The sequence below is a fragment of the Festucalex cinctus genome, chromosome 10, assembly GCF_051991245.1.
Source record: "Festucalex cinctus isolate MCC-2025b chromosome 10, RoL_Fcin_1.0, whole genome shotgun sequence".
NCBI lineage: Eukaryota > Metazoa > Chordata > Actinopteri > Syngnathiformes > Syngnathidae > Festucalex > Festucalex cinctus.
In genome coordinates, this window is record NC_135420.1 from 4,074,029 (window position 1) to 4,097,196 (window position 23,168).

The following is a 23,168-nucleotide window of genomic DNA, read 5'->3' on the forward strand; positions in this document are numbered from 1 at the left end:
AAACGACTTGTTTTGCCGGTCACAACTCCTGAATGACTGGATGCTGCGGCAGAGCTGCAGTCAGACCAGCCAATTATTCATTTTTATGTGCAACAAACTGTTCTCAAGATCAATTTTTGGAATGTTGTTCCTATTCTTCGAAAACATTATTTAGATGTTTCAGCTGTCAAAAAACAAAAAATCGTGTTAATGTCCAAGTTGTGCTTGAAATGTTTGTTTTACAAAAAGCTATTTTTCCACGTTTTTTGTCAAGAATTGGAATTTCGACAAAACTTAGCTATATTTTAACGCTGATATTTAAAGAACAGAAAAAGATAGAAATACACTTCTTTTTTCTTATGAAAGAAGAGAGTCTAATCTTTCTTTTGGCATGTCCATGTTATGTAGCGATAGAACACAATATTCTGTGGGCCTTGCAAGCTCGGTAAAAATCCAGTAAAATGGCTGGTACAGAAGGGGGGTGTTGCTCCAACGAAAATGGCTGATATTCATTTAGTTAATAGCAGGCCAGTTCAAAACTTTATTGATATATGCTCTAGCAACCTTATGAAGGGTCCTGTACTAATCATGCAGGAGCAACTTTGCTTTAGGGTATCCTTATTTTGGTTCCATGCGCATACAACATTCCCAGCTCTTTGGGTTTTCCACCCATGTACAGCTCCAGATTGTGTTGATGATCTCTGCCGTTCACCGTTTTTCTCTCCACACCATTATGAAATGACATCATATTCCATCAGATCTCCTTTGAAGTCAAGACAGTAATGTTCTGTGGCAGCAAAGTGGAGAGACTCTTGCTTTACCAGGAACTCTACGTAATTTTGACGTCATAAGACTGTTCCCATTGTCTCTATCCTGTCTTTTTTCGCTTCCTGTCTGTCTGTAGTATTGTTGCCTCTCACTTCTTGTTTATCGGAATATTTTGACTGTTCAACACGTGTGTTGCTTTGAACTTCAGTGTTCTTGTCTTGTATTAGCTGTATGTCTGTATGGTTCATTTTTCGTACTCAACACATGCATCCAACCTCACTAACAATGCTCTCCTAGATCTCATTCAATTGTCCCTTATTGTCTTCATTATATTAAGTTTTTAAGCCTGGTTTCTTGCTCCATTGCTGCTATTTTAGATGTTTCAAGATTATCCTCCCATTCCATCGCTGAACTTTTAATCGCTGTTATCTTATCTTGTTTTAAACAAGCTGTCCTCCAGTGTTAGTTGTCGAAAACTATCCATTTGGCTTCGCTTCGCTAATGCTAGATATGCTATACTCAGCTCAACTCCACTTAACTCCCCACATCCACTCCTCCTCCACAGCCGCCTTCTTCTGTTGATCATGTAGGATAATCGCCCTTCACTGGCACTGTTACCATCTGGTGGCCGAAATGAATTGGCTCCAGTCTAGTGACGCTCCAGTGACGCTACACATGTAGTAGACATTACTCTACCCATCCCCATAAAAAAATAAAATAAAATAAAATAAATTAAAAAAAAAATAAAAAGGGTTTGACAAATTAATTTGTCAAAGGGGCGTGACTTTTTTGTCTGACGAATTCATTCGTCAAAGGCGGTGAATGACTTAAGCTCAAAACGTACTTACTACTTACCCAAGGTAGAGGAACCATGGCTGAAAAGAGTTTCAACGTGAACGACATTAGCTCTCTATATACACAGTTCAGCGTGAACCCCCGTGATTTTACACGTGCCGGACAGGAAGTCAGGCAAGACAAAAAACAAGCTCATGAAAAATGACAAATAACACTATTTAAACTAAATTACTATTTAAATACAACACGTACTTACCCATGGTAGAAGAGCTATGGTAGAGGTCCCATATATGTCCAAAAAGCAGATTGATGCGTCGACAGACAAGCGTGGCTATTTTTTACCAGTAGCGCTCTATATACACGGTTGTTATTGCGTGAACTGTCCAGCGTGAACCCCGGGGAATGTTGTGGTCTGGTGGGTGCAGATTTCTGGACACGTACAGCTCACACAACTCATTCAGTGTGAATTGCAGTCCGTACCGAAATCACTCCGCGTCCGCGGACGACATGTTTATCTCTGTGTTGCCACATACGTGCGGGGCTGCGAGCCGCTTACTGTGTGAAGCGAGGTAGGAGGGGGACGGAAGAAGAGTAGCCGCAACTGCCCAGAGTCTGGTTTATCAGGACGGGCAGGCTGCGATGCATGACCAGCGGACGATCCGATTTGTGATCGGGAATAAAAGGCTTTGATCAAATATTCCGATTACGTACTTTTTCACGAATATTGGCCCGTCATGATTGATGGCCGATCGATCGGAGCATCCCTAGTCCGTACTGCAGTCAGTGTGAACCTGGCGTAATACCTTCATCCATGCCCTGTGATGGTTGGCAGTGATGTCACTGACTGATATCTTTGGGTGTTCGAAAGCTTTCACAATTTTTCTGCCATGAACTGCTCTTCATACCCTTGGCTGACCTGTCTGATGTCTGTTGCTCAGTACACCAGTATTTCTTTTTCAGCACATTCTAAATTATTGTATTGGCTATGCCCAATGTTTGCGTAATCGCGCTGACCAATGTTCCCTCTTCTTTAAGCTTTAAAATGGTTTGCCTTTGTTCCATACACAGCTTTCTAGTCTTCATGTTTGCTTAACAGCAAATGCATTTTTTCACAGGTGAAAGCCAAAGCACTTAAAACAAGCACTAGCAATTGTTTAAGGAATCAATCTAAAGGGCAACACCTGATCAACTAGAAACACCCATCTGTAACATGTTACAATACTTTTTTGCCCACTTTAAAAAGTGAGTGGCTTCAAACAACAGGTGTAAATACCATGAAATACAAGCTGGAATGTTTAGCTTTAATCTCGTAATCATCTTTTGATGTGAAAGACAAATTTCTTGAGTACACAACAAAAACAAAGGAATTGAACTTGCCGCTCCGCTTTTTGTCTCATGAGATCTTGAGATGAGTGTCTAACATGTTTAATCTGTTTGAGCTTGGTTTTAAAACAACACTTCAACGTTGAGAGTTATGACTTTTCGGCTGCCGTAGTGTCACGTGTTTTGTAAGCTGAGTATTGTACATGCAAGATTTGTGTCAGGCGGCAGCGGCTGATAAATTTGTTGATTTGTCCTATATTTTGAGGCTAAATGGGTACCCATATGTTGTGTCGTCCTATTTCATGAATAAAGATTAGGACGGACGTTTATTAGGAGGTCATTTAGATGCTGTCGCCACCGTAGCCTCTTTTAATGTACCGTATTTTCCGCACTATAAGGCGCACCACATTATAAGGCGCACCATCAATGAATGACATATTTTAAAAGTTTTTCCATATATAAGGCGCTACAGTAGAGGCTGGGGTTACGTTATGCCTCCATTAGATGGTGCTGCGCTAAAGTGAATGCCAACAAAACAGTCAGATAGGTCAGTCAAACTTTATTAATAGATTACAAACCGGCTTTCTGACAACTCCATTCACTCCCAAAATGAATGAACAGCTGTTTTATTTTCTCTCTTTCTCTGCATTGGTATTAGCTAGTGATCTAAAATGGCGGGATCTTCTGCGTATGCGCCGATCATACAGGGTCACCAATAGCGTCTTGACAGCGAGACCTGTTGCGGCTCAATATAAATCCATATGTCAGGCACACTGGATTATAAGGCGCATGGTCAGCTTTTGAAAAAATTGAAGGCTCTTAGGGGCGCCTTATAGTGCGGAAAATACGGGACATATATTGTAGTGTTGGTGAACTAAACAGGCTAAGCGGCAAACAACTTTTTAATGAAAATTTGCATGTAACTGTCGGTCGCAACCACGCCAGAACACAACATCTCCGAACGCGCTTAGCTTACCAAAACAAATCCTGTGTTGTTTTCACGGCGCGTCCAGACCATGGGAAACTACCCAACCCGTGACCCACCCACAAGGATTGCTACAGAATGCTAGTGTTTTTTTTTTAAATCAAATCGGCGATGTTACGTCATATGAGCAGGTATAATTTTACTTTGCCTACACTTAAGCATGTGTGAGCTTACTGACTGGAGATCGGTAAGTTTTATGTTTTTAATAAATACAGTGTTTACATGTCGTGTTTCATGCAATAAGAAAAGTTGGATATGTTGAAGTGGTAAATTGTAACTAGTAGAAAAAAATGTTAAAAAGCTTCATTTGCCTTTATCTTAAGATCTTGTAATATATAATAGATATGATATTGTTCATTTAACCTTTTGTTGGGTAAAAAAATTAATTGAAAAGGATCTTGAAAAAAATAATTGCACATGATATTGCAATCACAATTTTTGGGGGGATAAAAAAAAAATAAAAAATCACAATTAGATTATTTTCCATAACCATTCAGCCCGAGTACTGTAACTCGAACACTGAATTGATAATTAAATATTTGTTCACCTGCATGCTTCTTTAGGACTTTAGCAAGGCCTTCGATGAGCTCCTTGCAGTTCAGCTTCTGTGCAGATCATACAATTCAGCACTAAATGTTAAACTGTTAAAGCAACAAATCTCAAATAGCAACAATGAAGTGTCCTTTGGTAAATGTACGTATGCCTACCTCTGCAGTTTCATGACCCTCTAGAGTCATGCAAATGTCAAGGTCACTGTCATGGAAACCAAAGCCATTCTTGGAGGATCCAAACAAACACAGCTGAGCTTTATCTGCAGGGTCACAGGCATGAAAACATTTAATATGTGCTGTAAAGCATACTGTGTTGACAAAGTAATAAATAAAGTGGGTAGAAATGTATCAATTATAAGAAGATCCTCACATTTTTTTACCCCACAATTTAAGGGGAAGTGTGGTTAGAAGTCTAGTGTTATCACATTCAGACTATTGCTCAGCGTTCTGGTCAAGCACTGCCATGTCATATATAAAGAAACTACAGATTGTTCAGAATTAGGCAGTGCGTTATGTACCGGAATTTCTGGACTAGTCGAGACTTTTGTCACGCTCTTTCAACCCTGCGGCTTATACAATGATGCGGTGGAATATATGTGTCGAGGAAGACGCAAGTTTAATGTAACTTCGCGCTTTGTGCATGAATAAAATTAGCATGAGCAGAACCTCATCATGGAAAATACAAGATGTCTCAGTCTCAGTGACTTTTACCGGTATGTTATTTTTAACCAGCCCTGTTAGTTACTGCCGTATTGCTGCTGTGTTACTGTCATGTCACAGGCACTGTTTGGAAAGAAAAGCTAAGGTATATTATTAAACCTTTGAAACTCTTTCTGTGTACCGCCTTTCTTTTTAAATATCTCATGTTTCAATGTGGGCACATGTGGCTTATAGTCAGGTGCGGCTTATGTATGTACAAAATGATTTTTCCTTTAGAAATGTAATTAGTGCGGCTTATAATCAGGTGCGCTCTATAGTCTGGAAATTACGGTACTTTTATTGTCCAAATACAACCAATGTTGGTGATTACTTGGGTTGGTTGAAGGTAGAGAATAGATTTTCTATTACTTTACTTAGCTTTATATAGAAAATATAAAGGACTAAATTGCCTTGGGTATTACCGGATGAACATGCGTATAACAGAAGGCATGCATTAGAAGGTAGATTTAGATTTAAAAAAAAAAATTTTTTCAGTCCACTAAGGTTGAAACTCAGTTGAATTTAGTGGATTTAAGAAGATGGATGGATGGATGGATGGATGGATGGATGGATGGATGGATGGATGGATGGATGTGCTTTTCAGGTTTAGTGTCTTGGAAGGGGGTGCCATCACCTGTTTTTTTTGTTTTGTTTTTTTTTGCTTTTGTTTTTAGCGGAGAATGCATATTGGAGGTTTATCAGCATTTTTTGAAGAATTCTGAGGGTTTACTGTAGGAATAATTGTAAATAATAAGTTATCATACATTTGCTGCAATGAAGAAATGCTTCTGCTTGCAATGAAGAATGCTTTGTTCTGATCTGCACTCACATTCACATAGCCCAGCTATATGTTATCTTAGCAGAAGATATGTTATCATACATTTGCTGCAATGAAGAATGTTTCTGCTTGCAACGAAGAATGCTTTGCTCGGCTCCACAGTCACATTTACATAGCCAAGCTATATGAAGATGACTCAAGAAGCTGAAGAACCAGAACAATTAACGCAGCAGAATGGTTAGAGCCAGTCTGCTGAGGCCGCCTGTTTTCTGTTAAGAAATTATTGCAAAGTTAATCACACGTACTCAGCAATCTTCCACTCACATGCACACAAATAGACAAACAAGTACACTGTGTTCCAACTATATTTTGCATTTGCATTATTAGGGTTGGAACACCTATGTAACTAGGGGCATGGAAACCAAATAAATAGAGGGTGAGGAGGAGATCTTTTCAGGGAGTGCAGTAGTGAATTTTATCAGTCAGTTCCTCTCCTCTCTCCTCGTGAGCCTTGAACTGACTGTCTTCTCTCCTTTTTGTGTCGTGTTTAATAGATGTCAAACAGGTAAACCTGACAGTCGGCATCTGTCAAATGGCAAACTAGCACAGAACATATCGAGCAGGACTGCAAGACCGGCACAGTTTCAATTAAAAATTCCGGTTACTTATCAGAATAAAATACTCACCAGATCCTATTTCCCAATCATGTCAGCAAAATGTCACAATGCTTAACACTTAATTCACTGTAAAGACCAGCAAACGTGAACGAGAAGAGATTTATAATCCAATGGAAAGTAACAAAATTGTATACAACACGGCACATCCTTTTTTTAAGGATAATTTAAAAAAGGATGCTGCATGGAACGTCATAGCAGAAGTTCATAGCAGAAGCTAAATCAAAGGAAGTCTACCTCTCTGCTTCTCTGCTGAGCACAGACTTTCTGTGTGTTTGTTGTTTTTAATGCCACATTATCACACGCAACGGCGCGAAGTTGTCGACGACGGAGCTGCCGGATCGCAGCTGTGCGTGGCCGTTGAGTGTTGTCCGGAGCACGCAGTCAAGACGCGGCGGAGCGGAGATGCAACGCACACGTATGCGGTGTAATCCCGGAGTAAGGCTATGTTGTGCTTTAAAGTGTATGGGACACGAACAATAGGCACTCTAAAAGCATTTATAAAATAAAAATAAAAAAAATAATAAAAAATAATAATAATAATAATAATAATAAAAAAAAGAGTACAAGTACAAATAATATGATTTCAATGATTACTTTGGTAAAAACGCAATGACAAGGGCTTGTAAAAATGTGATATTTTCGTCAATTACCAAAACATGGCAGCTCACTGGCGACGTACGTCCCCTTTTTCCGAGCCTGGACACGCGTGATGTCAGCGGGCCACACATGGCCAGGCAAAAACAACACGTGGACATGGTGGAGTACGACATGGATAGTGAGGTGTTTTCTGACTCGACATCAAGTGTAGAGTTGGAATTTGACATTGCCGACGCATTTGGCTGCAAAATGCCCACACAAATCGCCAGTTTAAAGGCTGTGGACGAACATTTCACCTGTAAGTATGATTGAAAGGAAAGAAATTGAAAGATGAAAGAAAAAGATGAAAGAAAATGAGGGTACATACTGTCCACTTGTTATAAATAGTGCCAAGGCCCTATTTTAAGAGCCTACGAGCTGTCTGTTTAATCTGCTGTAGCTGTTTTAAAAGGCAACAACTTTTTAAATTTATTCTGTTATTTAATGTTGTTAAAAATAAACATTTTCAAAGAAATCTGATGTGATTTTTTTAATACAGGAAGAATACAAGAATAGAATACAATAATAACCGTAAAAAAAATGTAAAACTGTGTTCTATTCCTCAAGACTATAATCGTACACCAAAATCTGAATCCGTTGCACGCCTACGCACAAGTATGAAGGCAAACGCATACACAGCACTCCACCATGACGCCCAAACCGTTGCCTTCGGCGCGAGTATCAAGAAGCTTGAAGAAGGAACTGCCTGGCTGAATATCAGCTGGGATAAAAGCTAGTCTCTGGTGATGTCTGTCTGTTTCAGACTTCAGGCTGTAACTGACTGCAAAGGGTTTGTAATCAAGTATTAAAAATTGAATGTTTGATTTATGATTGTTAATTTTTTCACATTTATTTTGGTCCCATAAAAAATGGTAGGCATACACTGTATGTGATGGACCAGTATACAAACTTCTGTAATCCCTACGTCGTTCACCTGATTTGGACGTAAAGAATCTCTAATTAAAGATGAATGTCTGCAGTTGAAGCACATCTTCATTTCATTTCAAAACCATTGTTGGGTATTTGGAGGCAAAAAGTTGAGAATCGTATCTATGTCCTATAATATTATGGGCCTGACTCTGAAAATGTATTGCCACATCCTAAAAGATATACTATTTTACCTTAGTCTTGTAAATAGCAGAATGAACCAGAAACCACAATATTTTAAACACAGCGCCAACCTGACGAGCATTATCAAATTTCATATTTATGCGTGATGTTCTTACCATTGTACTCCTTCCTTATGAACCTTTCCAGACTGGCAAGAATCTGCTCTCTCTTCTGCTGCTCAGTATTTGTGGGTGCCAGTTCATCTACAACAGAGAACCCCGGAACCAAAATGAGTGGCCACTTAATTAAAAAAAAAAAAAAATGGTGGGGGAGGGAAATTATTCCTCTAATACAGTGGACCCCCTGCCCAAATATCCACGGATCTGCACCATTCCAAATTTGTTTTCAAATGTTATATTTATTTATTTATTTTTTAACGGGAGAAATTCCCAGTTTTTCATGGAAAATGTATATATCAGGTTCATTTAGGTTTTTTGTATAACTATTTGGGTTTACTTGGTCAAAATTATTTGGTCAAAAACACAGCTCTCAGGTTACAATGTTAATAACGCAAAACATATATTTGGTAGATGGGAGGACGCTGTCTAACGGAAGTGCTATATACACACTCCACTCCAAATGTATTGTAAGAGTGAGGCCAATTTTTGCTGTTGATATTTGGGTTTGACAGAAGTTACAGAGACAAAAGATCAACATTCCATCTTTTTCCAAGGATTAACTTCTGCATCTGATACATGAATTTGATAATAGCATTGTTTGTAATGAAATGTCATGAACAAATGTAATGGAATCGAAAGAGACTAATTTGAAAACAATTTTTAATCTTTGTTTGCAATAGCTGCATCAAGAATATGGCATATTGAAATCATTCTTTTGTGATACTTTTCCAGGTTAACAGCACCTGTTGCCGTTACTGAGTTAATCAGCTATTTCTTTCCTCTTAAGGACATTCTAAATGCTTGTACTTATGGGCAATATTTGTGCAATGGCTCGGATTGATTTTCTCATCTCAGCTTCCCAATTTATTGTTTACGTGTTTTATGTTGGTGAAACTTTTAAAGGATTTTTTTACATGAATCTGTATTTCATCCTCACCTCCAGTGTGTGCGATCATCACTGACTTACCCCTGACAGTGTGACACGAGTTCTGGCCCGGTGTTGGTTGAGAGGACAGTAGTCCGGCAAGTTGACTTGGGTCACGGAAATAAAGCGTTTATCTTCTAAAAACAATTACTGTTCAAAAGAGTGATACATTTGCATCAATAAATTCCTTTTCTGAAAAAAGTCAGACGCCAATACCACCAGGCACTGCTTTTCTGTTTGTTCGTTCGTATCACGGCGCGGCGCCCTGTAGACAGCTGATCGACGTACTGCAGACAGCTGATCCGCGCAGCTTCCACCTTCGAAAAGACAAACAACTTGTAGATTAGTGCGCGTCTATCAGCTATATGCGGAGCGCCGCGCAGTGATACGAACAAACAGAAAAGTGTGACTTTTTTCAGAAAAGGAGTTTAATGATGCAAATGTATCACTCTTTTGGACACTAATTGTTTTTAGAAGAAAAACGCTTTATTTCCGAGACCCAGCCAGCTTGCTGGACTATTTTCCTCTCGACCAATACCTGACCAGAACTCGTGTCACAGAACGCTGTCTGGGGTAAGTCAGTGATGATCGCACACACTGGAGGTGAGGATGAAATAGAGATTCATGTCAAAAAATCTGAACTGTTCCTTTAACTGTAAATATAGCCTGCACGTGCAAGACTTAAATCTGAAATGAGCACAGACATTTGTTAAAATAATCAAGACAAACAGCTGGGTTACTAAACACACATCTAAGCCACAAGCTCAAATACGTTTTGATCACAAAAATGGGTGGGTTCAAACAGCGGTGTATCAGATGCAGATGTAAATGCCTGGAAATCAAAGCTGAAGTGATTATCTTTTGCCTCATATTTATATTTTGAGTCATCAAGAGTGACAACATTAGACCTGCAGGACTGTATTTGCGTTTTGTGTTTTCTCTTCATTAGTTACTAGGCTTGTGTACAAGCAGGAAATTATATGAAATCATACAAGGACACAAGTTATAACTACAAGATTCTATGAAAACCCATAACTACACACAGTGGCAAAGTTTGCAAAGCCCATTAAGGATCTCTCTGAAATGGTTGTTCATTGGAGGCAGGAGTTTCAACTCGATCTTCTTAAAGTCATCTGGACAATTGTCTTTCAGGTGACCATCTCGTTTGCAAATACTGCACACAACATTTGGAGGCTGAAAATTTAAAGAGCAGAAAAAAATTAATTATGCAATTTGAGTCTGGTTAAAAATGGTCATTGTGGAAAACACATTCAATAAGTTGAATAGGGTCTGTCTATTACCTTCCCACCAGTGAAAATCATCTTATCAAAGATGTAGTGAAGCTCTTCTGATGTTACAATTCCCGTTTTTTCGGAAAAACACTTTTCCTCATCCTTACACTCCATTTCTTCGTGCAGTAAGCCCTTGATAGAAAGAGGCAGGTGTTCAGAGGCTTCGTTCTCTTCACTGAGGGCCATAACCATGAGGCTGCTACCAAGCGTCTTTTCATCCTCCTTTATGCACCGATCTAAACGAGCTTTACTGTCACTCACATTTCGCCCATCGTCCTTTGATTGTTGAAATGATAATAGAACATTCTTGTCGGTTTTAGCACACATTGAAACAGCCTCCTTTTTCTCTACTAGGGACGACTTGGACCCTTGCTTGCCAGCCATCTTGCTTTTCTGCTCCATCCTGCCTTTTCTCTGTGGACAGGCGAAGTATTTATAAGCTGTGCGGAACCGCTCCTGTATATATTCAAACACCATTTGGCTGTTCAAGCTTCGTGCAACATTCCTCTTCAAGGCAAAAGGATCTTATGGACAGAAACAGATTTCAGTCAGTTTTTACTTTTGAGATTTATGAGGATCAACAAGCCAATGTAAGGACTTTGGCACTTACCTTCGATAGCAAGCCGACGACGAGGCCAGTTCTTCATTTCCCGAGAGAGAAGCGCTTTTGAACGGATGCTGATAATGTACTCTTCCAACGCAAACTCAAGGGTGTAGAAACGCAGGAGTTCCAACCATAACTGTCCCAGTGACACATCTTCCCTCAATTCAAAAGTCAGCCGGGCCTTTACAGGGATCAATTTAAAAACATGTTGAAAAGTGGCAAAAATGAGGGGAAAATCTTAATTTCTGTTGGCAAAAACAACTGTTTACTCTAATCCGACTCACCAAGCCATGTGAAATCTGAGTATTATCAGGTTTATTGCGCTCTGGTTTTGATCTGCCTTCCCCCCTAGCCTTGTTTCGATTCTCCATCTGCCCTTCCGTGGTGCTAGATGTAGAAGGTCTGTGCTCCCATTGCACATACATGTCTGACTGAATTCCTGTCAGACGATACTCATCCACACGTTTCACATCAAAGCCATCAATCTGAATAAGGGTCAAACCAAACAAAATAAAAAATCATCAACAATGGTCCCTCTCAGCTGCATGCGTGAGAAATTGCACAGTGCTCACCTCTCAGCGTATAGCACAAAAAAAATAAATAAATAAAAATAAAATAAAAAAAAATAAAAAAAAAATACACCCTGAGCTATAAGTTGGCACACATTTACATGAGGTTGAATGTGATTGGTCAATTCTGAACACAGACATCCCTAGTTATTAAGGTATGCACGCTTGTGCAACCACATTATCTCATCTTATTTTACCCTCTCCAAAATAAAGTATATTTTACAAATTGGTTGTAAGGGTTATAGGTCACATTAATGGTGGGAAAAGTTCTAAAATTATTTACAGTATCTTAGTCTCATATTTTTATATAATGTAGCCGCGAGGGGGCACAAGCCAGTGTCTTCTTGTGCCGGTCCCAAGCCCGGTTGTGTCAGGAAGGGCATCCGACATTGGCCAAACCAAACATGTGAATCAAATATGACTTCCATACCGGATCGGTCGTAGCCCAGGTTAACAACGGCCGCCATCGTTGCTGTTGACCTACAGCAGGGGTGGCAAACTGCGGTCCTCGAGGGCCGGAGTCCTGCAGGTTTTATAGATTTCCCTACTCGTAGTGCAGCTGATTCAAATTAACAGGCTCGTTATCAGGCTTCTGCAGAGCTTGCTGATGAGCTGATCATGAATCAGCTGTGTTGAAGAAGGGAAATATCCAAAACCTGCAGGACTGCGGCCCTCGAGGACCGGATCTCGCCACCCCTGACCTACAGGGTGCTGGTGGAAATTGGACTACTGTTGGTCGAAGAAGGAGAAGAGGAAGGTGCGTTCGTCGGAAGAAAGAAAAGAGGAATACCAAGAGTCTAGGACTTAGAGTAGAATGTTGGAAATATGGCAGGAAAAGGTAGAGAGCTGGTTGACATGATGCAGAGGAGGAAGGTGGACATACTGTATGTTCAGGAGACCAGGTTGAAAGGGAGACGTGCAAATATTGTGGCAACTACAGAGAATAAAGCTGATGACAGGGTTCTTGCCGGAATCACTCAGTGAAATTTTAGACCTTTTTTTAGACTTTTTTTTTTTAGACCTTTTTAGACCACTATGAGAAATATTTTAGACCAAATTCACGACCGACCGAAGACCCCTAAAAAAAAAAAAAAAAAAAAGGGGGGGGGGGGGTGGCTGGGGTCCACATATTTGATTCTCAAAACCATGTCAACTTGCAGGGCTCTACACTAACTTTTACACTACTAGCACTGGTGCGAGTAACATTTTTAGTTGCTCGCACAGCACAGGATTTGGTCGCACCATTTTTTGTGGAGGTGTAGCATGACCTTAGGCATACGCAACTCGATATATTTGCAAAATATTTGATTGTAACACAAGTTTTGCCTGCAACAGCAGTGGCTATCAAAACATACAATTCATTTAAATATTCAACATTTATAGTGACATTTGTTGCTTGTAGATATTAATCTTAAGACACCACACATTTTTTTAGTATCTTCAAACATGTTAAACAACAACAAAAATGTCTTCTATATTTTCATATATTGAATCAATTATTTAAATAGACCGCAACAAAGGGCTGGGCGATATGACTGAAAAATGTATCAGTTTAAATATTTATTAGTCGTTATTGACAGTTCTAATTGTTTTTTTTTTCTATTCAAAATAACGATCAGGAAAACAAAAGGCTGATAATTTGAAATATAAATATTTAACCTTTAAAAAGACACAAACACAATATGTGCAAAGGGTGAAGTATTTCAGAAACATAAAAATTTGAGACATGAAATAAACCTACCGTCCAGCTAAAAGAAATATGAAGCCACCTTATGGAACAATAAATCTATCAAACACATTTTAACCACTTAATATATAAAAAAAATATTGCCAAAAGTAACCTTCCCTTTTTATCAACAATTTTTGTTTTTCTTTTGCCATCACGTTCATTTTTGGTTAATGTATGACGTCTTTTTTTTTTTTTTTTTATCTGAGACACGATGATGACCACGGAATCACTGCTGTTTGTTTGTTTTTTGCTGTGGTTCATTTTGAGTTTGATGACGTCATTGCACTTCACGGGAGTTATTGTTTTGAGTCGCGCGCAGTACCAACACCGGGACATACAAGTGAGGACTCGATAGCCAAGGGAAATACCGAGATGTACGGCACGGGCTTCTGCTACTGTCTTCAGCTGCATGTTGACGCTCGCTGTGACGCACACGCGCACACTATCCCGTGCCGCAAGTTCATCGTTCACCACCCTGCCTGTTTGTTTTTGTCCCGGTAGTGTTAGCTTGACATGTTGAGTTCGGGATGTCCGCAGAAAGCAACAACGATAATTCGTCCCCCTCCTGTTGTCGTATCTTTTTTTTATTGTATTTTTTTTAATTGACAAAATTGTAATCAAAAGCCAAACATGGCAAATACAACACAAAAAAAAATCATCACACAAACAGTAAAGAGAAAGGGAAAAAAGAAAAAGCAATAACAAAATAATAGATTTGCCAGGGGTCTTAAACTAAGAAATATTAAAAATACCAAAATGAGAACATAAAATCAAAGTCTTGACAGCCTTCTTATTTTTGGAAGTTGAAATGGACTGAAAATATAGCAATCTCTTTCATAAACAGAAAAAAAATAGGTTTCGATTTTGCACATTTACATTTATGAATATAAAACTTAGCAAGATAAATTAACAGATTAATCAAATAATATTCTTTTTCAAACGAACTGTCATAGTTGAAAACCCCCCAAAAAAACATTTGGCAAAGAAAGCCCAAAATTACAATAGATATTGTCCAAAATAAACTTACAAATGTCTTGCCAAAGCTTGCGAGCATAAGTACATTTCCAGACACCTCCTTCACTTTGTTGACCAAGAAGAATTTCTGAGGCAGGGTCCAAAATTTTTTCCAATATAAATACTTTACACGAGAGTTCCAGTACGATATTACAGGTGACACAGACACAATATCAGATTGGAAAAGAGCACGAACTTTGCAATTTTTTCTATGACTAGAAGGATTAAAAAATAATCTACCAATTGGTGATTCAGTGATATCAGCGATTGGAGTGTCAGTTGCAACACCAGTGTGACCCCTATACAGCATCAAAACACCAGAAGGAATAGCATAAAAAATGACAGCAATTTGTTTAGGCGTCACAGGCATCCCAAAGTGTCCAAGAAATTCCTCATGAGTAAATAACACTCCCCTGCTGTTGAATAATTGACTCACCCAGATAATATTATGCTCAAACCAGGTCTTAAAAAAAATTGACTTGTTCTTGTAACAAATGTCTCGGTTATTCCAAATAGTGTAGCGGTGTGGTGAAAAGTTATGCTTGTAAATGAGTGACCAAGCAAGCAATGCCTGCTTATGGAAGTTTGATAAGTGGATGGGGATCCTTTCAATTTTATAATTACATGACAACAGAAATCTTAATCCACCAATTTTGGAAAAAACATAGTTTGAAATACAGTTCCAAATTGAATCAGGATTATTCAGAAAAGACCTAATCCAGTTGATTTTAAAGGTATTGTTCAAAGAGCCAAAATTTAAGAAGTTCAGTCCCCCCTTCTCATACGTATTTATAACCACAGATTTTTTTAATGTAATGCGTTTCATTCTTCCACAAGAAATTGAAAAGCATCTGGTCTATATCTTTAATAGTCTTATTATCTACATACAGTGAAAGGGCACCATAAGTAAGTCTGGAAATACCTTCAGCTTTGCTTAATCGGGTTCTACCTCTTAAAGACAAGTCTCTAAGAAGCCACATATTAAATCATTTTTTTTAGTTTTTTCAATAACTGGTGTAAAATTCAGGGGACTTCTTTTTTTCTCATCTTTAATGATAGATATTCCCAAATATGTAATCGTTATTCAAAAGACAAATCGGACGGCAGTTATCAAGACAAAGCACATCTTTTTTTGGTTTCGGAGCGTAATCAGACCTTGGGTTAATGTAGGAGGGAGCGATCCATCATTAATACTTTCTGTGAACACTTTTAACAAAAAGGGCCTCAACTGTTCAGCAAATATTTGATAAAATTCTGAAATTAGTCCAACGACCCCAGGAGATTTATTTAGTTTAAGACTTTTGATGGAATCCGTAATTTCAAGAAGAGTCAAAGGAGCTTCACACATCTCTCTATCTGTAATATCAATTCTATTCACCTCAATCGAGTCTAAAAAGTCAGACGCACTCCTCTTACAATACTGAGAGGTATACAACTTACTATAAAAATTATAACAGTATGTAGCAATCCGTCTAGGATCATCACAAAAATCATTGTCAATTTGAAATCGTCGGATAGTGTTATTTTGAGAGTGTAACTTTTCTAATTTAAAAAAGTATGCCGAATTCCTCTCCCCCTCTTCCATCCACCTTTGCCTCGATCTTATAAAAGCTCCTTTTGCTCTAAGCATATATAAGTTGTCAAGCTTGCTTTGGTTTTCTCTAAGTGTTTCTTTTTCAATAATAGACAGACATTCAGGTGACTTCTGAATAAGCGATGTTATTATAGAAATAATCTCCTCTTCTTCTGCTCTTCTCCGTTTAATTAAGGCAGAGCTGTATTTTCTTACAAATTTAGCAACCTCAAATTTCAAAAGTTCCCACTTAATACTATATTTGTTATCAGTTTGGGCCTCGTTCCAATATTTCTGAATCAGTCTTTTAATCTCGCCTCTCACCTCATCATAATCCAAAATAAGCACTAATCATCTTCCAATATGAGGGAACATGGCGAGCAGAGGAAATAAAAGAAATACAGACTTGTACAGCTTTATGATCAGTCAAAGGAGTGGCCAGAATTTGTGTTGTAGTGTTCTCTCTAATGCCGATGTCAGACTACACGAAAACAGCCCGATTTCAGCCCGACCGACGTGTCGCGGACAAACGGGGCATGTCGTAAACGATTTTGGGTTGACTTGACGTAGCCTCACCCGTGTAGTGTGACACGTTCAAAGACTGGTCGGCGGTTGTCCGGAACGGTTCACGACCATCACGACAAAAGTAGAATTTTTGCTCGTCTTGACGCATAACGTGACATACCTACGTCGTCGTCCGTTTGGTTCCACAGCATTGACCAATAGCGAGAGGGAGCGAAATGTCAATCACACACTGAACAGCACTTTATAGCTCTTTTTATTTATGTATAAATTTGTTTATTTATTCGTTTATGTATTTATTTATTTATCCCCTGGATATTTCATGGGATGGGGCCAGACAGGTGCATCTCGAGGGGGAAAAAAAAAAAAAAGCGCCCCGCTGCAGCGCTGCGGCTGCATGGAGCACGCACACATCTGTGCAACCCGTCAGGCAACGGCGAAATATTTTGACTGTTGTTCTAATAATTTCAGAAATTTGGGCATATGAGATGGGCACATATTTAGTGAGGATCGATCACATTTTCATATAGCCGGCCAGGCCTCGCCGCCTTAACTGTCACCCGCTCTCACTTGAAAGTTTCCCCCCTCGGAGTGAGTGGCCTACAATCCAATGCACCGTACTAAAACAAGTCAAATATGAATAAATGAAGCAGTAAAAAATACTCAAACAATATAATATTTCAGTGTTTGATAAAATAATAAAACAAGATGTCATCCCGCAAATTAATTAACAAAATCAGCTATAATTATCCCGGCGCATGTAGGCCTAAATAAATTAAAATACAGTGCTGGCTACTAAATCCTATTTTAAACACTAATGAGGAGCAGGGAGCGCAAGCAATGCGCTCACATCACACTTGACCCATGCGTGCTCCATTCACGCAAACACTCCCTGTCCTTGCCTCTTTTTTTTTTTTTTTTTTTTTTTGTCCCACCTCCCGGACAAACAGTGGCCGACGCGTCTCTCTTGGCAAGACAACACGCGATGATCGGCTGGTGTCTTGTCGCGTTCAGACGTGTAGTGTGACTACACGCCCCGTCCACGACACGGAGCGAATTTGTCGGGTAATGTGACAGCGCAACTGTCGTGTAAGACAAAAAAATCGCGTAGTCTGACATTGGCATAAGACTACTGGACACCAACCAGTAGTCAATCCTAGACTGTAAAGTACCTGATTTGTTAGACCATGTAAATACTCTCTCAGTTGGGAATTTCTCTCTCCAAATATCAATGAAGTCAAATCTTTGCATAAATAGCTTCAAATAACAATCCAAGTTTTTGTTTTGCCTTGGTGGCCATCGATCTAAAGAACTATCAAGAGAAGCATTAAAATCACCGGCAGGGGGTTCCGGTAACGTCATCGGCAAGTATGGCTGCCTAGAGCGATAGCTCCCCTGAGAAACAACTGATTTCGCCCCATAACCAGTCAAGGAAGAAAGAAACTCGATTAAACTTACTTAAGAAAGTGGGGCGAATATGGGGAGAAAGGAAGCAAGCAAGAAAGGCACTGCAGAAGAGCCTGAAACCGGAGCATGCACTCCGGCACTGGAAGCTAAAGCTAATGTTAGCACTAGAGCGACGGATGACATGGGCCTCGCTAAAATCTTGGACGAGATACGCGACTTTCGTAAAGATGTGAAACAACAATTAGATGACATTAAAAGCGATCTGGCTAATGTCAGCCAAAGAATTACGGAAGTGGAAAGTTGCGTTGAAGTCATGGACGATCGCGTTCAGGTGGTGGAATCTACGCTTGGAAAGTTGCTAAAAGTGATTAGCCAGCATGAGAACAAGCTACTCGACCAAGAGGGGAGGTCCAGAAGAGAAAACCTCCGCATCTATAATGTCCCCGAGGGTGCTGAGGGTTCGTCAATGACAGATTTTGTGGAGAGAATGCTTCGTGATACTTTGGAGATCCCCCAAACAACATCGCTGGATATTGAAAGGGCGCACCGCGCACCGGTTCCGCGACCCTCGGATACGTCCGGTGACAAGCCACGATCCATAGTCATCAAATTCCTTCGGTACAAAACCAAAGAGGACGTAATACGTAAAGCTTGGGGAAAGGGAAGGATGTGTTGGAACGGAAGGCCAATCTATTTTGATCATGATTATCCATCGGCGATCCTGGAAAAGCGCAAGGATTACATTGAAGCGAAGCGAGTATTGAAGCAGAAGAAGATCCGCTTCCAGACACCGTTCCCGGCAAGGATGCGTGTATTCTACGAGGATGGGACCCGGCTGTATCAGTCTGCGGAGGAGGCGACGAGGGACATGAAGGAGAGAGGGCTGCCCGTCAACGTGGTCAAACCAAAGGAGAGCTTGACGGAGCTGCTGTCCCGTACAGCCTGGGAAGTTTCGAGAGGAGCGACTCAACGGGGAGCGGTGGAAGAGCGACAGCGGAGCATTAAGGAGAGATTGCAAGGCTTCAGGAGACAACCACAGAGCCGTCAGGAAGAACTTTGACTCAATTATTGGCGAACAAGTTGGAAATGTCGGTAAGCAGAGAACGTAGGGAGGGGAGAGAGAAAAGAAAGAAAGAAAAAAAAAAAAAAAAAAAAAAAAAAAAAAACTGTGCCTGACTTGAGCTGTCCTTTTATCCCCCGATAAGTCTGAATATATTTATGGGAGACTTACAATACGTATTTTTTTTTCTCTAATTCTCCTATAGGCTGCCGAGAAGGCCCTCAATTAGTAGATAGGATGTGCCTTCTCCCACAGCTAGAAATTCAGTCTAGTTGTGTGCAGGGTCATTTGTTAAAGACCCCTACCTTGGGATCACAATATTTTGTTTTTGTGTTTGATTATGTTATACAGTTCTGGTTTGTTCAGGGAGTTGAAATATTGTTTTTCATTGCCAAGTTTATTGTCATGCTATTAATGCACAAAAAATGACCAGTGGGGAAGTAAAATTGGTTTCATTCAACGTCAATGGGCTATTGAACCCAGTAAAAAGAAGTAAAGTTTTGACTAAAATGAAAAGAGAACAGGCCCAAGTGGTATATTTGCAGGAAACCCACTTAAAAGATGATGAACATTTGAAGCTAAAAAGAATGGGATTTAATCAGCTGTTTTTCTCCTCTTATAAATCAGGCCACAGAAGAGGAACAGCAATCCTCATATCAAATAAGCTGAATTTTGATAAAGTATACGAAATGGCAGATAAGGAAGGAAGATTTGTGTTGGTAAGAGGTATGATAAATGGCAGTCCGATTACTCTCCTAAATGTCTATGCACCACCTGGTAGTAATTTTGATTTTTTTCTGAAAATTACAAATATTATGGTGACGAAAACGGAAGGTCTGCTGATCTGTGGGGGGGATCTGAATATACACTTACAACCAAGGTTAGATTCCTCCTCCAGTAAAAGTTATGACGCAAAGGTATTGTACAAGAAGGTGAATAAGCTTTTTCTGGAGGCGGGTCTCATTGATATTTGGAGGGAGTTTTTCCCTAATAGGAGGGACTACACGCATTTCTCCGCCCCTCATTGCTTATATACGAGAATTGATTACTTCCTCACATTTGGAAAAGACAAAGATAAGATAATTACGGTTGATATTGGTACAATGGACTTAAGTGATCATGCACCTGTATATTTATCTGTTGATTTGAACCTTCAACCCAAGAGCAACTCATGGAAATTTAATGCTAGCCTACTTAATGATCCTTTATTTAAGAGGAAAATTAGGGAAGAAATAAACCATTATATGGATATTAATGATAATGGAGAGGTTATCCCCCCTATTTTGTGGGATGCTTTGAAGGCTGTTTTGAGGGGGAAAATCATAGCAATATCTTCTTATAAAAAAAAAGAGAGAAATAAAACACTTCAAGAATTGCAAAATAAATTGAAGGAATTAGAAACACTACACAAGGTAAACCCTATACAGAATGTTCTACAAGAAATTAAAGTGATCAGAAATGAACTTGACAATTTGGCCACACAGGACATACAGAAAAAATTGATGTTCTTAAAACAACGATATTATGACGGTGGGTCTAAATCTATGAAAATATTAGCATGGAAGTTAAGGAAAAAAACAGCAGAAAATACTATTCATCAAATAAGGGACCCAAGGACGAAACAGATTAAATATAAATTGAGCGAAATACAAGATGCCTTTGAAGCATTCTACGAAACTTTGTACGCTAGAGTTCCAGGTGGTAGTGAAATACAAATTGATACATTTCTGGACTCTTTAAGGTTGCCTACCTTGACTGAAGAACAGAACAAAGTGATGACGGATGACATAACAGAAGGCGAGCTGAAAATGGCAATCAATAGACTGAAATTGGGCAAGTCCCCAGGTTTGGATGGCTACGGAGCAGACTGGTATAGAGAATTTAGTGATGTGCTAACTCCTATTTTGCTTCGTACAATGAACTGGACTTTGAAAAAAGCACAAACACCACCTAGTTGGAGAGAAGCGGTAATCTCGGCTATACCAAAAGAGGGAAGAGATAAGAGGGAATGTGCATCATATAGGCCAATATCGGTTCTTAATATTGATTACAGATTATTTACTTCAATAATGGCGAGACGATTAGAGAAGTTTCTACCTATGCTAATACATAACGACCAGACAGGTTTTATACGTCGTCGACAAACACTGGACAATATACGTAGGACGCTACATGTTGTGGATTATATACAAAAAAATAATATTGAAGCAATGGTAATTAGTGTGGATGCTGAAAAGGCATTTGATTCAGTGAATTGGGGCTTTCTTTACAAGGTTCTTCATAAATTTGGTTTTCATAATGATACGATAAAAATTATACGGGCGCTGTATACCAACCCAACAGCGAGGGTCAAAGTCAATGGTTATCTTTCTCACAGTTTTATTTTAGAGAGGGGCTCAAGGCAGGGGTGTGCATGGTCACCATTACTTTTTGCACTTTACCTAGAGCCATTAGCCCAACACATTAGACAGAACAGAGACATTCGAGGGATTGTCATCAATGGGATAGAACATAAATTGGCGTGTTATGCTGATGATATTTTGGTTTATTTGGGAAATCCAACTCAATCACTACCCAAGATTATGCAATCATTTGAGCAATTTGGTTTACTGTCTGGATATAAAATTAATGTGCAGAAAACTCAACTGCTTACATATAATTATGACCCCCCCACACATATTAAGGATAACTATCCTCTTGCATGGCAAACAAAATCTCTGAAATACTTGGGAATTATTTTGCCAAAAGAACTGAATAGACTGTCCGTGGTCAATTATCTACCTCTTCAAAATAGGCTCAAGGAAGATGTAGGAAGGTGGAACTTAATCCCCTTCTTTACTTTTAGTTCAAGAATTGAATCAATCAAGATGAACATACTTCCGAGATTCCTATACTTGTTCCAGACCCTGCCAACAGAATTGAGTCAAAATCAGTTCAATGAATGGGACAAAATGTTACTGAAGTATATATGGCAGAATAAGAGACCTCGAGTTCGTCTCAAAACCTTGCAGCTGTCTAAGGAGAAGGGGGGATGGGGACTACCATCACTCAGGGAATATTATTGTGCATCTCAAATGAAAGCAATGGTGTACTGGTGTGACCCGACATATGATGCACAGTGGAAGAGAATGGAAGAGGGTGTGGTTCCGATCCCCATACAAGCCATCCTTGCTGACAGACAAATTCAAAATTATATAGATGCTATAGACAATCCGTGGGTTAAATTAACCCTCAAAGTTTGGAAGATGACTTTAAAACGATATGATCTAGGTAAGGAAATTGTGGCTCTGAAATGGTGTGCATATGATTCAGATTTTATGCCCAACAAATCTGACATTGGATTTAAAAATTGGACAACAAGAGGGATAACGGCTCTATGTAAGATAATGAATGGTGGTCAGCTGCTTGGTTTTGAGGCACTCCGGCAAAACTATGGTCTTGAAAAACAAGATTTCTACCGATACCTACAGATGAGACATTATGTTGAAACAAAACTGAAGGAGGCGAGAGGTGTACAAGTGGATTTGATAGGCATGTTTAGAAAAGTTTATGATTCAAAAATTGAAGGCAAGATTATTTCAGGCATATATAAGGCTCTTTCTAATCTTAAACCATATTCTACATCTTATATTAAAAATAAGTGGGAAACAGAGGGGGAGCTTAACATTACGGAGGAGGAATGGACAATGATATGGAGGTATCAATGGAAATGCACCAGCTCGTTAAGCTGGAAAGAGTTTGGTTGGAAAGGGTTGATAAGATATTTTATCACACCTGAGCAAAAATCCCACTATGATAATAATCCCCCGACTTGTTGGAGAAATTGTGGCAATCGCAATGCAAACCACTACCACGTGTTCTGGAACTGCTCTTTTATTAAAGTCTATTGGGAGGAAATTCACAAGGCATTACAGAATATATTTAAACGTGTAATATTCTCTGAGATTAAATTTTTGTGGTTTGGACATATCCCTCAGGACTGGTTGAAAAAAGACAAACAATTGGTTAGCATTTTGTTGGTTGCTAGTAAAAAGGCTCTAACTAGGAAGTGGT

At 39.3% G+C, this 23,168-nt stretch overlaps 1 protein-coding gene across 11 annotated transcripts in view; it reads right to left on the reverse strand.

Annotated features, from left to right (window-relative positions):
- Nucleotides 1-23,168, reverse strand: part of tut4 (terminal uridylyl transferase 4) — a 112,281-nt gene that overhangs the window by 32,749 nt on the left and 56,364 nt on the right. For 9 of the 11 annotated variants that reach the window (XR_013285232.1, XR_013285231.1, XM_077533422.1 and 6 more), the window contains 7 exons: nucleotides 11,526-11,726; nucleotides 11,248-11,422; nucleotides 10,647-11,161; nucleotides 10,389-10,539; nucleotides 8,418-8,504; nucleotides 4,558-4,661; nucleotides 4,398-4,455 (listed from right to left, as the gene is read on the reverse strand). Coding sequence is in view for 9 of the 11 variants with exons in the window: in XM_077533422.1 (XP_077389548.1) it covers nucleotides 4,398-4,455; nucleotides 4,558-4,661; nucleotides 8,418-8,504; nucleotides 10,389-10,539; nucleotides 10,647-11,161; nucleotides 11,248-11,422; nucleotides 11,526-11,726 (1,291 nt within the window). In the remaining 2 variants the exon portion in view is untranslated. The remainder of the gene's footprint in view (nucleotides 1-4,397; nucleotides 4,456-4,557; nucleotides 4,662-8,417; nucleotides 8,505-10,388; nucleotides 10,540-10,646; nucleotides 11,162-11,247; nucleotides 11,423-11,525; nucleotides 11,727-23,168) is intronic. The other 2 variants (XM_077533424.1, XM_077533426.1) reach the window with 2 other exon arrangements.